This window comes from Malania oleifera, chromosome 10, assembly GCF_029873635.1.
Source record: "Malania oleifera isolate guangnan ecotype guangnan chromosome 10, ASM2987363v1, whole genome shotgun sequence".
NCBI lineage: Eukaryota > Viridiplantae > Streptophyta > Magnoliopsida > Santalales > Ximeniaceae > Malania > Malania oleifera.
The window spans coordinates 76369110-76384205 of NC_080426.1; the positions used below are offsets into that span (position 1 = coordinate 76369110).

Below are 15096 nucleotides of genomic sequence, written 5' to 3' on the forward strand. Positions count from 1 at the left end.
CTCTTCAGTCATTTTCCTTCATAGTTCACCGAACACTTAAATTAGCTAACTCCCTTTGACCCTTTTTAGCTCTATTTTACACCCATCAAAATGCACTTCATTCCCACCAAGATCACCAAACTTTAAAAATCCAATTCATCCATTAGATATTGAACTTCTAAATTCTTCCTTGAAATCTCCTCCATTTGTGTTGGTAAAATTCCATCCCTACGTTGCATCTCATTAACCAAATCATCATTTTCAAATATAGAGACCCCTTCCAATCCTTCCAAAAGGGATGGATATACATATTGGTAAGTCCCCTAAAACATCACTAGAATCAGAAACATACCCACACTGCCCTAATTTCATCCAACAGTAAACCCCCACCACAATCAAACTCATTTAGACCATCGCTTTCATTATCTGATAAATCCCCCCTTACACTACCTCCTTTCTTTTGCTAACCCAATCACAAGAATTTCTCGTCTTTTTCTTAGCATTTATGTCTTCCACAATACCTAACTCTCCTTCTAAATTCCACTTTAAAATCTTAGGCACAACCTTACCAAAGTGCTTTTTCTTATCTTCAAACAATTTTTCCATTTCCACACCCATATGCGCAAACTTTTGACAAGTATAAACCTTGGGACCCTTAGATCCCTTTTCCTTGGTGTCTGAGGCATCAAATAACCTACCCAAAACACAATCACCTTTATAAACCTTTGCTGCAGCATCCTCTTGCCCCTCTGCAAAACCAAAATCTTCAACCACATTAACACTTTCAGTTATTTCCTTATTGTTGTCAAAAACTTTTATGAAATCAAGCTGTCAGTTTCCTGTAATTGCTCCACAAAATGATCTGTTCCACTTGAATATTACGGCTTGTTTGGTTTGGCAAAGTAGCTATTCATTGGAATAAGATGGAATATAGTTTAAATTTTTGGAATCAAGGGAATAGTTATTCCTTATATAATCCTAATTATTTCATTCAACATGTAATAAAAAAAGAATAAAGAAACCCCGTGATGAAATTTAGGAGTAGTTATTCCTTGTCTATTATGGACTCATAAATGTATCACATTGTTATTTGCTTTATAGTAACAATAAAATTTCTTGTATAACTAATTGTAACTAACCTACTAAAACTAATCTATTCCTAGGAATAGGCATTTCGCAAACCAAACGTAACCTTAGGGAACTGGAGAGAGATTTTGGTCCTTGTTTACAGATACGTAACAAGCCTTCTTCCCTATATTCTCCATCTGCATATTGGGGCTTGAAGATTGGGCATCTTGGGCCTGCCCATTATGATTGGCCCAATCCTCCTTTCCCTTAGGTTGGCTATCCAAAATAGAGCCCTGCAAATCTTGGGCCCGCCCCTTATGAATAGCCCAATTGTCCTTGCTCTTAGACTAGCCATTCAAAATAAGGCCCTGCAAATTATGGGCATGTTCAATTAAGAAGCTATTTTATATAAAAATGAGGCCCCTCCTTTTTCCATTAACATGCCAAGGTCCAATACAATAACAAATTCAACAAGCCTAAATTTTTTACCTTCCTCTTCCCCTACCATAACCCTAGTCACCTCAATTGGAGCTCCATCATCGTGTAAAACCCTAGCCGCCATTGCAGTATCAGCACACTTAACTACTTGACCAATACGAACAGGCACCTTTGGCCAAAATCTTCTTGTGTTGCCGCCCCTGCAATCTTTGACTTGAGTTCAGCCCCACATCGAATGCACATATCATCTATCCCATTCGCAGCATCCTGCTTCCTTGTTGGAACTTGCTTTTACAGCCTTCTCCTTCACCTTCCTTCCTTTAATAACCACTTGACTCCACTATCTGGGCTCTGAAAGCCTACCCATATTTGCCCCTCGTGATTGAAACCCAAACTCTTTGGCTAATTCACAGAACTAGCTCGCAAATCTGGACCAACCAATTCCTTTTGCTCCAACAAGGATAAACACAATGATCATTTACCATTCCAACCCAACCCTAACTCCAAAAACTTCCCCACCCTAGTCCACCTAATTGACATCCAAAACAGCACATTGCCCATGCAGACCTTTCAAGAACCCCTAACCAACTAAACAAAATCTAAAAGACCATTGGCAAACCAAAGTACTGCCTCTTTCGGAAGTTTAATCCATCTATTTCAAGCCAAATTTTTCTCAAGCACGAACAAAAATTGAATATCTCTCCCCTTATCCAATCTCAAATTGAAGATCTTCCCTTCGATCTAAATTGTGAACTTTGAAATCACCTGCTACATTCGAAGACATGGGGAGATCAAGGTCTTAAATTTAGATTTTGACTCAAATTTCGAAGCTCCAAAAGTACGGAAATTTCGACGGAAATTTCTACTTCGATTTCGATTTTAAAAAATAATGGAAACCAATAAGAGAACATGGAAATCTTTTATGAAGCTTTAGAAATGATTAATAGACATAATAATGTAAGTTTTAGGACCAATATATTACAAGTAAATACATCTATGTTGTGTATAAGGTGGAGAAGTTGTAATATAATATGTGCGTCAAACATATTTGTAAGATAATGTACATAAAACATATTTAGTGAATCAGTTAATACAAATGAAATTCATAAATCACTTAAATATTATTTATTATACAAATAATGATAATTTAGAAATGAATGGTTAAATAAAATGTTGTTGTAAGTTTATTTTTCCATATAATTTCAAAAGCACTTGTAATAATCATTTTCATTAAAATAAATTAAAAGAGAAATTTCATTTTACTCCAAAATCTCTCATTTGAATTTCGAAGAAATTTCATTACATAGTTCAAATTTTGACAAGTTTTGCTAAAATTTAGAGATTTCGATAAATTGCGGATGATTTGTTGAGATTTTAACGAAAATTATGCAATACGGAAATCAACATCCATTTCGATTTCAAGGGTGACGGAAATTGGAAATTTTGATGGAAATTTCAACAATTTCATGGAAATTTAAGACCATGGGGGAGATGAGGGAGGGGGGGAGTCGTTTCACATGAGAGAGGAAAAGCAAAGAGATACACCTTGGTCAAAATCTTATAGACACTAGTTACCAATCTAATAGGTATAAAGTCCTTGACTTTAACCACACCATCTTTTTTGGGGACCAAAGTAATTAAAGTGGAATTCAAACTCCTCCCCATCACTTCATTGTGAAAAAACTCAAGAAAATCTTTGAGGAGGTCTCCCTCCAAGGTCTCCCAACTATCTTGAAAGAAAGCCAAAAACCATTGGCTCAAGAGCCTTTTCTATATCCATCTCAAAAATCAAGTTTTTAATCTCCTTTCCTGAAAAGGTCACTCTAGCCAAGCAACTATATTAGTTGATATAGGACACGAACTCAACACCTCAATCATAACTCTACCCTCATCCTCCTCAAAATAGAGATTCTTGTAAAATTCAGTAATCATGCCAGCAATGCAGTTAGGATCCCTAATAACCTCTCCTCTATCATTCTCAAGTTCTTTACTAAAGTTACTTTTTCTCCAACCAATCACTACCCTATGGAAGAGCCAAGAATTACAATCCCCATTCCTAACTCAATTTACTCTAGATTTCTACCACCAACTCATCTCTTTTTTGAAAAACAACTTGTTTAAACTCATTAGGCAATTGGACTCGTCTACCCACAATGTCCTCAAAAAGACGTCCCTCCTCGGCCAATCTGTCAATCGCACCCACTTCCTCAAGAATATTTTTTTGTAGACCAAACATCACCAAAACTCTCTTTATTTCTCTTTCACATATCTCTATCCTTTCATAAAACAAAAACCTTCCCAACTTTCCATAGTACACTCACCCCACCAATGCCTAACCTAGCTCTGAAAATCCAAATGAGGTAACCACATGTTTTCAAATCTAAACGGAGTATGACCCCACTTAACGAGATTATATTTAAGAACCAAAGGGCAATGATTAAAAATCAGTCTAGGGACTACTTCTTGAGTAAAGGTTGGAAAACGTATCTTCACATTTAGTGGTAAACAGAAACCTATCAATCCTGGTAGCCAGTCCTATTGCCATCAACAAACCAAATAATCTAGGCATTTGAGAGTGGAATATCCCTCAAATCACACTTCCTAATCAAAATATTAAAACCCCTCATGCTTGAGGTGATTCTAGAACCTCCCAACTTCCCATTAATGGACCTAATAACATTAAATCACCCCCAAACAACAATGAGGGGAACAATTTCTAAAATTTGCAGCTAATTCATCCCAAAAAATGCCCCTCAACCGAGGCTTATTCGATCCATAGACCGAGGTAAACCACATTGGCCTTTACCTTTGACATCTAAATGAACAAAAGAGAAAAAAGAACCAATAAGAACATCTTATTTGCTTACAAATTTGGTGTCCCAAATTATTACAATACCCCCCGAGGAACTTGTGGACGCTAACCAGACCCAATCTTTGAATCTAGAGTCCTAAATGCTCCCAACAAGAAAACCGCCCACCACCTCTAATTTAGACTCTTAAAGCATAACTACGTATGGAGCTACCTTAACAATGATATCCTTAATCTAATGATGTTTACCAGGGCAGCCCAGACCCCTAATATTCCAGCTCAAAATCTTCATTCTACCACCTTACTGCACCTAACTGTCTTAAGCTTCCCCCCTCCATAGTTAATGGTAGAGGCTAATTTTTGCAATTCTTTCTCCACTCTCATCTTTTTCCTCTCACAGGTTCTAGGGGAGAGAACAACCTTAACATTCTGGCCTAAAGGATTAACTAGAGAGCAACCCCATCTGTCTATAAGCTCCTGTGGGCCCCAGCTGTCCGTCTTATCTTTGAAGAGTTAACGTCTCTCCTACAGAACCTAATTCCTAAGCCAAGAAAGGTGATTCATTCTGATTAGGTCAGCCACAGGCATAGGCAGCATACCTATGCCAGAATTAACCAACTCATTACAAGTTTCGGAATTTATTAGCCCAGATTTAGGATCAGTCACAAGATGGAATAAAGACTGGGTACAAAAAGAATTATCCATGAAAGTATTAGCAGCAAAAGCTTCCTCATCAAAAAGATTCCTTGAGCCTATTGAAAAGCTTGAAAAATCCTTCCCGGGTCAATCAGAAAGGGCAAACCTGTTACAATTCCCTACCTCCTTCAGAAAAGCCTCTTACTTTGTATTTTCATTTCAATCTTCATCCATACTTTTTTTAGTTCCTCAGTAGCCTCTGAATTTTCCACATCTTTCATCTGAAATAAAATCAGACAAGCATCCTCGTATTCCCTAATCTGTTCCAGCAGCAAGTTGTTATCATCTCCGTACCAATCTTCCAATTCAGTATAAAAATCAGGAAGACTGCATCTTTGTGTATTAGACTCTAAATTCTTCACGTCAGATTCCCTGCCCATCTCCATACTTTATGCTGTATTTTCCACAAATTTCTCTAAGAATCCAGCCTTCTTTGTAAGATCTTCTTTATTTGCAAAAACCGAATATTCTTCTAAAACCTTGATAACTTCACTTCTGGTCTATTGGAAAGAGGGACAAACAACGGATTTCCCTTTCAGTACTTTCTGAGATTCCTCTAATTCTTCCATATTAGTTGGGATGCATGGAGCCACCTTCGCAGGTTTCTCCTCCCTCCTTGATTTCTCAAGCATCTCCAACTCTCTATTTGATCTCTCTGGCAGCTTCAGCAACCCACATGATTTGTCTGTCTCCCCCAAAGGCAACAAATCCAGGCCCCCATTCAAACAAGGCCCCTCAGAGTATCCTGAGTTTTTAGTTAAATTGGGCTTCTCTTTTCGAACCCAGGCTAAACCTGCTAAGCCAGCCCACTTATTCTTTCTTGGGCCTACCGAATATACAGGCTTTAGAGTAAGTCCTCCAGGCCCATAATTCGCAATGTAAAAATTTTTTGCACTTCAATTACCATCAGCCTAACTTTCAAAGCAGCAGCCTTAGGAGGAAATCTTTTTTTATTTGAAACATATTTTGGGCCTATATACTGCCTGAAAATCTCTCCCTCTCAAATCCACACTTTCCAAACTCAACACCTTCCTGTGAAACCAGCAGCCTTAAGAGGAAATTTTTAAAATTTTGAAACAGATTTGGGTTTAGATACTGCCCAAAAATCTCTCCCTCCCAAATCCACACTTTCCAAACTAAATGACTTTCCTTGCTGAATTTCCTGACTGGAATCACTGGAATTCCTCCTCCGATCAACAAAACCTCCATCCTTCACCACTCTTGCATAACTAGGCTCATTTGGAAGACCATTATTTACAAGGCTCTCTCCATCATACTTCTCTACATCCTAGGAACCACAATTTCTACTCAAAAACCCCCAGTATTTTCTGCATATTTTGTAGTAATATGCCTTCATCTTCTTTCAGTGATTTGCAGAAAATCCACCACCCTAAAGCCTCCTCTCCCTCTGGAATGTACGGAGAGAATCATCCCCCAGAATATAGTAGTTTCTCAATTACAATCATACATCCAAGTTTGTTTGACACCAAATGAATGATCAAAGAACCTCCTAGGTTTCTAGTCGTTTTCACCCATGGATAAATGGAATTTTCTGTCCAAAATTCACAGAATTGTTGTTGAATCCATTTAACTTCATTATTTAGCAATAGGCAACAAGATTCTCTGTTCCCAGATTTTCTAGTATTCTAAGAGCTCATGACATAGGAACCCACCGAAAGAAAAAAAAGATTCCTATCCGTCTTTACTAAGAAAGAAATGGCGGAAAACTTCAAGAAGACTACTTTTCTTTCCTTCTGTGAACTGATGGATTAAGAAATCAACTTGACGCCAAGTCTTTACTTAAGATCTTCAACTTCCATATCTATTAGCATGCAAAGGATTCCATCAGTCTAGGGCAGGCTGAAGTGATGAAATCAGATTTAATTCGATAAAGCATGCCATTCATGCTCCAAGGATAAGGCCTGTCGGGGACAACAAGTGCTATGTGACCTCTAGTGTGATGGTGATGGCACTACACAAAGGAGCTACTAGCTTGAGAAATGCTAGACCCATCAAATGAGTGACAAGATGGGACTCTACCTACCTAGCAATACTCTCTCTAGGGGTAGACCAGGCCCCAACTCTTCATTTTAGTCTTTATTTTCGTTAGATTACCTTTGTGCATCTTCTAAGCAACCACAAGTCCACAATTGTTCAGTTAAAAGGTAGAAAGGCAATACTAAAATTGTGGTTTTAGATAATTTGAATTATGAAAGATAATTTAGAAAAAAAATTTAATTACTGAAAGGGAAAAACATAACCAGCTTAAGAAAGTGGCATCAAGTGACACAGGAAACACATGCATAATCCTAGGGCTGCAAACAGCCAAACTGAGTTGAGCTTCAACATATTCGGGCTTGGGTCAGTGGGGTCGAGCTCGACTTAGAATGATCTCAAAGTTTTGGGCTCAGGCTTGGCTCACCATCTATAATATCTTTGTCCCCGCCAATGAGATCTTTGTTCCTACTTGCTGCACCTCCTATGGCAGGCCTCTCACCTATGTTCGCCACTCTGCTATTAGTCGTCATGTGGAACCACAGGTTGCTGTCACCCATCTCATCTAAACCTTTGCCCCAGCAATCACCAACAACAGCTAGCAAGACAATTTTTCAGATGGAATGTAGTCTATTAGGGAGAAGAAATTGGAGAACAATTTCATAGGGGCATTGGAGTTGAAATCTCCTAATTATAGGTTGAAGCAGAGTCCATCAAGAAAGGAGGCTAGTCCTGAAAATAATTTGGGGGACTGTTTGAGAGCTCATTATATAACATCTCAGATATCCAACATCAAAGCAAAGAACCTATACCAGTGTGCTTAAAATCTCACAGTTTGCACCACACATTGTCCTTAATATTCTACCATGAGCTCTCTCTTCAAGTCTACCTAAATACCAATTATACAGTGTCCTCTATGAATCTCATCTTACATGGTGCGCTCATAGTAGTTAAAAGCACGCCCTAGGTGCGAGGCGCAGAGAGGCGAGGAGGCCAGCACCTCATAACATGCGTGGTGAGGCGACCTGCAAGAGGCGCAGTGAGGCATGATGAGGCGCAGAGGGGCACCAGGCGCCGTGAGGAGCGTCTTGAAAATTTTGAGTCAAAATGATCCATCCAAATGGCCACTTCTCATCCTACATCACTGTGTTAATGCCAGCTAAACCACTCTTGAACAATTTGATTTTAAGACCCAAGATCTTTTCAAAGATTTCGAGCAACAAAATAGCTTTCTTAAACTTTGCAAAATTGTCCTCAAGGATAAACAAAGTGTCATCAACAAACTAGAGATCCACTACCACCCTCCCCACACAAAGGCCTCTCATCACCCACTAGCCTGAGCATGAAAGAACAACATACTAAGGGTATCAACATCTAAGGTGAACAAAAAAGGGGGTAGAGGATCCCTTTGTCTATGGCTTCTAGAGGCATTGAACCAATCTCTCTGTTGATCATTGACAATAATAGACAAATGGGATGAAGTGAGACAACAATTTATTCACTTTCTCCATAGAGGCCCAAGACTTTGTTGCTTTTCACCTTATTTAAAAAACCCCAATTGATCATATCAAAGGCTTTCTCAAAATCTACTTTAACAACAATACCCTTTCTGGCCCTCCTCTTCACATCCTCTACCACCTTGTTGGCCACCGACACCGCATCTAATATACATCTGTCATGGATAAAAGCGACTTGAGCCAAGGTGATAATTTCCCCTAAGACAATTCTGAGTCTATTAGCAAGGACTTTAGACAAAATTTTATAAAAGCTAGTGACAAGGCTAATCGGTAAAGTCCCTAACTCTTCCAACTCCCTTCTTCTTAGGGATAAGGGTGATAAAAGTGGAATTAGCACTAGTATTCACCATACCCTTATTATGAAACTCTTCAAAAAATTTGAGGATATACACTTCTAACAAACCCCAATTTTCTTCAAAGAAGCCATCGAAAAACCATCCAAGCTAGGGGCCTTGTCTCCACCCATTCCAAAAGCTGTTTTTTCAATATCCTCAACCTCAAACGGTCTTTCCAACCACTGGTCAAAGTTCTCATAGGACTCCAATCAAGGCCTTCCACCATCGGTCTATTTAGGATTTCCTTCAAAAAAAGGGATTTGTAGAAATTAGTGATCTCTACTTCTATTTGGTCTTTACCCCTCACCACCTTACCAGAGTCCAAAATCAACTCTTTGATGTAACTTTTCCTCCTTCTCCCATTTGCAACCTCATGGAAATAACCAGAATTGCAATCCCCCTTCTTAACCCATTTCACCCTAGATTTTTTTAAACCAACTCATGTCTTCTCTCAAAAGGAGGATGTCTAACTCATTTCTCCCAAAAGAAGGATGTATAACTCATTTCTAAGCTTGACCTTCCTACACCTACCCTCTTCCTTGAGAAGACCACACTCTTTTAACCTATCCAGAGCTACAATTTTAGTGAGGATCCCTCTTTTTTTTTTGCAGCTGTGACATTACCAAAAGTCTCCATATTCCAAGCTATCAACTTCAATTTCAAGAATTTCAACTTCAAAAATTCAAAACCCTCCCAACCCTCCACTCGAAACTCATTCCACAAACTTTTAACATCCTCTTAGAGGGAAGGATGAGTTAACAACATGTTCTCAAAGCATAAAGGAATGGGCCCATTCGGCCCCCACTACATAGGATTGGACTCTAGAAGGGGAGGAAAGTGATCAAAGGTAGGCCTAGGATATTTGCTAGATGAAAGGAAAAGCATCCTCCCACCCTTTAGTGAACAAAATCCGTCAATATGGGAGTAGGCCTTGCTCGCTCAAAAGCTCCCCAAGTGAAACGATCATTATCAATAGGGATATCTCTCAACCCACGCTATCGAATAAAACAATCAAACTTTCTTATGGTCAAACAAGTGTGGCTCATGAAACCTATAGGAACGGGAGAATAGAAGAAAGAAAAAGAATTAAAATGGGCATGAAAAACAAGTCGATTTAGAATCAGAACAATGTAAAAAACATTTAGTTTATGACAATCACAATGTGTGTGCTATGTGTGTAGAACATTCCTCCCTTCAATTGTCAAAGCCTATACCTATGGTGACTATAGGTTTCACGAGCCAATCTTGTGTGCTATGTGTGTAGAACACTCCTCCCTTCAAGGCCAAGCTTATTTAGGGCATTATGAAACTATAGGAGTCATAGGCAAGCATAATGCCCTGAACAAGCTTGGCTCGTGACACCCATAGTGACGAGCATTGACAATTAGAGGGAGGAGTGTTCTACACACATAACACACGCATTGTGGTTATCATAGACTATATGTTTTACAATGTTCCAATTCTCTGTTGACTCATTTTACATCCCCATTTTAATTAAAAGTCAACTTTAAATTTTGTGCCATTGACCCAAACTGACCTAAACCATCATGACTTGTCACAATTTATAGTTTGGTTTCATTTCATAAATTTTCCAAACCGACAATGGTCAATCTAGTTTTACATTAATAGTGAATAATCGAGCCAAGTTGAACCATGCGCACCTTTAGTTTGAATCACTCTCTTATTGTCATCTTTCTCTTTGTTCCTTCTTCTCTCTTCTCCTTTTTATCTTATTGTCTATTTCTCACTATTCTCTTCCTTCTTTCCCTTGTTCTTCTCTCTTTCATATATTTCCCTCTATTCTTTCTCTTTCTTCTATTCTCCCTTTCCTATATCCTATATCATAAACCCAAGAAAAAAATTTTCATCAAAACAGAAACACAAAACTAAAATCCCATATAAATCTACATCTTTTGAAGCCCTAAACTATTTTTCAGCAATCAAAGTTTAAGCCCCAACTTGGAACGTCTTAAAAAATAAGCAGGTATTATGAAAAGTACTTAACTACATACTTGTGTCAATAAGTAACATTTGGTTTATAATTAAATAAGTAGTTATTTCAAAAAGCATTCTTTTCAAACTACTTTTTTAGGAAGATAAGTATTTTTTGAAAAAAAAATATTTTTCTAAAAAAAAAATACTTATTGGAAACAGTACTTATAATAAGTAATCTCAGACTACTTTTAGATAAGTACTTTTTCATATAAGTACTTATCCAGAAAAGTACTTCTAGAAGTAGTTTCAAAGTAATTCATGCAACAAAAGTAATTTGTATTTAATGATGTACATAGATCGCCCACCACCTCAAGTCTTGAGCTTTTTAGTAAAGTGGTCGCCAACATGGTATCTAAAAGCTTCTGTTATGGGTTCAAGTCCTTTTATCTCTGTTTTCTAAGTTATGTTTTCTGTACTGTACTAAATTTTGTTTGTGTTTGTGCACCCATTCAAGATCATATACCAGCCGCTTCACATGCAAGTTAGGGTCACGTATAAAAGGGAGTGCTAGGTAGCTTACATTGTTGGCCCACCATGTAGCAACTTAAGCCATTAGGCAAAACGGCAGCAAAAAATCCACCAATAGCAATTTAAGTTGTGTAAACCCGTACCTTACCTGGATATTTGTTTGACCTTTGCTTGCAGTGAATGGGGACGGGTCTGCATTTAGTTTTCCAACTATATAGACACAATCCTTTTCCTTCAAATGACATGCAGCAATATGTGCAAGATCACCTTCAAATATTACTGGAATCCTAATTTAAATAAATAAATAAAATGGTAAATCTCAATACATGGAGCAAAAAATGATTGGAAAACAGTAAAATATGTAATCCACACAAAGCAGGTGAAGACATAGATAGATCACTGCTATTATGAGATTATAATGTCCATTTTGGTACAGTAATAAAAGTTTATGATTTTTTTTAGATAATAAAACATAATTACAATGAAATGAGGATAAGAAACAAGATAACAATGCATGCATAACAAAAATATAATTTTAACATGTATCAATCTCAATGTAATTACTCTTTAATAAAAATTATGTTCTATTTCTAAGAAATCTAGGAGAAGAAAGGAATGGAGTGAACACATTCTTCAGTTACTACATCACCATGACTACATCTAGTTATGTTTTAGAATTTGTAGCTGATCTTAGCGCAAAAAAGACCAATGATCTAAGAAAATTCAAAGAATTAGATGCTCAAAAATCAGGTACTACAAAGAATTAGGCTAAGAGAATATAAAAGCCCTACAATGAAGTAAATGAGACAATCTATGCACGGAAGACACTACAAACCACCTACTTGGTGAAACATCAATTACATGTTAACAACCAATGATCTAAGAAAACCCAAGGATGTAGATGCTCGGATCAAGTATTTCAAAAATCAGGCTATAGAAGGCCTACACTGAAGTAAATGAACTACAATCTATATACGGCAAACACTGCAAACCACCTAATTGGTGAAAAACATCAAATACATGTTACGTTCATTAAGTACCCACTAAAAGAGAGATACATAAAATGGAACAAAATGCTCCTGAAAAAAAAAAATTCCCACAACACAAACAACCATTCAAAAAATTAGGCTCCATTTGGATCTAAGATTTTGTGAGGAGAGGAATATAAGAAAAGAAATTAATTTTCCATCATATTTTTTTTGTCCCCATGTTTGGAGAGGTCTTGGATTTGGAGTTGTATTGGATTTGGATGACATGTTGTATAAAATTGCAATGAAATCGATCCAAATCCACCCAAATCCAAATCTAAGGTCCAAAATCCATGCTCCCAAACACTACCTATATCTCAAATACCATTAAGAAAGAAAATTAAATCAAATATAACTGAACATTAGCAAAAAGCAAAGATTATTTATATGAGAGAAAAAAATTTTGCTCATTGATTTACAATAAATTCTATTTTATCTGATTTTCCTTGATATCTATACATGAGAAAGTGGATTCCTTCATAATTTCCTTTCCTTTCATTTCCCAACGTAGTATCCAAGTTCCAAAGAAAGTGCCAAGTCTCCAAATCAGATTTCATCATTTTACACCCCAAACTTTTGATATTCAAGAATGAGGATCTCTCTGAGCTCAAAGTGACCAACCCAGATTTGTGGATTACCTGAATTTTATCCTAATTATAAGTATTATTAACCTACTAATAGAATCATGTATTAAGTAATGGGAGAAGAAAATGAAAAAATATTGGAGAAAGCACGCATAAGCACATATAAATAAATAAAAAGGAAAACAGAGGCGAAGTTAGCACATATAAATACCAAAGAGGTGGAGCATCGGAAATAGTGTCTTGGGAGATGACTGTGCCAGCATAGTGCTTGCGACCAGAAGAGTCTAGGAATCGAACCGGAGCTCGGACAGTGCCAATCAGGTTCACTGAATTAACGACCTTAGCCTGCCATGGAATCTCGCTCGGCCTCGGCCAATCAGCGGAGACGTTCATCCTCAGCGATTTCTCGATCTCTTTCCCTTTGTCCCTCTCTCCCTGCCGGGCCAATTCGGAACCATTTGGTGATGGTGGTTGCGGGGGTGATAATGTTGATGATGATGCCGAAGCCGACGCTGACTCTAGTGATTTCTGCTTTATGTGCTTTTTCTCTTTCAAAGAACTGGTAGTGGTAATTGTGGAGTAGAGTGAAGAAGAAGAAGAAGAGAAAGCGGAAAGAGATTGATCAAGAAGGATGAGTGACTGCGCTAGGGCACCCTGTTTCGTTGGCGAAGAGGGAGACACTGCATGTACCAATGCTCGACATAGCATATTCATTCTCATGTAAACAACGGCGAGAGTGAGACCAGGCACTAGGGCTTTTTGTTGGAGCTTTCGGGAGGTACAAGGACGTCGAAGCGCAGCAACAGCCCACAATGTGTCTCCCTCCGACCTCGACCGGTATCACCGCGAAAGCGGCGAAACAACCCAGTAAAATTAATTGGATGCAGGAGGACAGCGTAGAGTGTAGGCAGCGAGCCAGTGCACGAGGGGGTGGCAAAACGGGTTAACAGTGAATTCGGACGGGTCGTAAACGGGTCAGCATTAATCAGATTTCAGTTCGAATTCGGGTTCGAGTTTACCATTTATTAATGAATGATTATTATGTAAACGTTTATTTAATAAACGGTTCAAGTCACTCGTTTAAAAAAATAATTTATTTATTTTAAAGTTTTTAAACATTTTAAATATTTTAAAACATTTTATATAATAGACATTCTTAAAAATTGTGGGAAATTTAACATATATATATATATATATATATATATATAAATGAAGAGAAATTAAGCTGAGTACGTACAAAGAAAATCAACGGCGTTCTTGTCGTTGGTGAAGCGGCCGGTGGGTTTGTGGGAAGGGAAGTCGAGGCTGTTGTAGGGGAAATCGGCTTTGACCAGAGACAGATTCAAGTGGTTGCTGTTCCCCACATCCACCAGCAAGTCCCCCAACAAGATCACCGTCGGCACACCTCCCCCGCCGCTTTCCTCCGCCGCTACTGCTGAAGAAACACCGCCACCATCACTCCTCACCCCGACCAACACGAACATGATCCAGCACGAAAGCCTCAACATCACACAAAACATTAACATAGCAACCCATCAGTTAATTAGAATTGCCCCGTACCACATCCGTCCGATGCTGATGACTCCGCCGGCAGCGAAGAAGTTCAGAAACTTATCCAGATTCCACTCACCTCCACTTCCACATCAAGCTTCCCAGTTGAAGCCATTCTGGGGTATATTGCTGCTTGGAGGAAACAAATGCAAGATGCAGTCTGCACAGGAAGCAAAAGCAAGTGCAGATAAACGGGTCACCTTCGGGTGACTCAACTCAAACTCGGCTAAAATATTTACCAAAACAGGTCGACTCGGGATTGATCAATTTATAAATAGATTAGCTGTTATTAAATCTAAATTTGTTTAAATGGATGGGTCATCTATTGGATTTTGATTCATTTTATATCCTTAAATGGAGTGTCTGCTATTTCTTCAAATTTAAAAATGGGACCGATGAGTGAACCAACACCTCAAAATTATAATTAGCAATATGGTATGGTCTCTACAAGTCAACATTATGTGATACCTATACCATGACTATTATTACAATTTTGGCATTTCAAAATCTTCTCTTATATATGTCTAATGAAGTCTAATTACATCAATAAATGAGTTTTAAATCAATTAACCATTTTTATTATAAAAGATGTAGAAAATAAATAGAGTCGAGACAGAAATTTTACGTGATTCA

At 37.9% G+C, this 15096-nt stretch overlaps 1 protein-coding gene across 1 annotated transcript in view; it reads right to left on the reverse strand.

The window, feature by feature from the left end:
- Positions 1 to 14738, reverse strand: part of LOC131165793 (protein OSB2, chloroplastic-like) — a 49119-nt gene extending 34381 nt beyond the window's left edge. Inside the window, exons 1-2 of the mRNA XM_058123868.1 lie at positions 13124 to 14738; positions 11449 to 11587 (exon numbers count right to left, since the gene is read on the reverse strand). Of these exons, the coding sequence (XP_057979851.1) occupies positions 11449 to 11587; positions 13124 to 13632 (648 nt within the window). The 5' untranslated portion in view covers positions 13633 to 14738. The remainder of the gene's footprint in view (positions 1 to 11448; positions 11588 to 13123) is intronic.
- Positions 14739 to 15096: the final 358 nt, after the last annotated feature.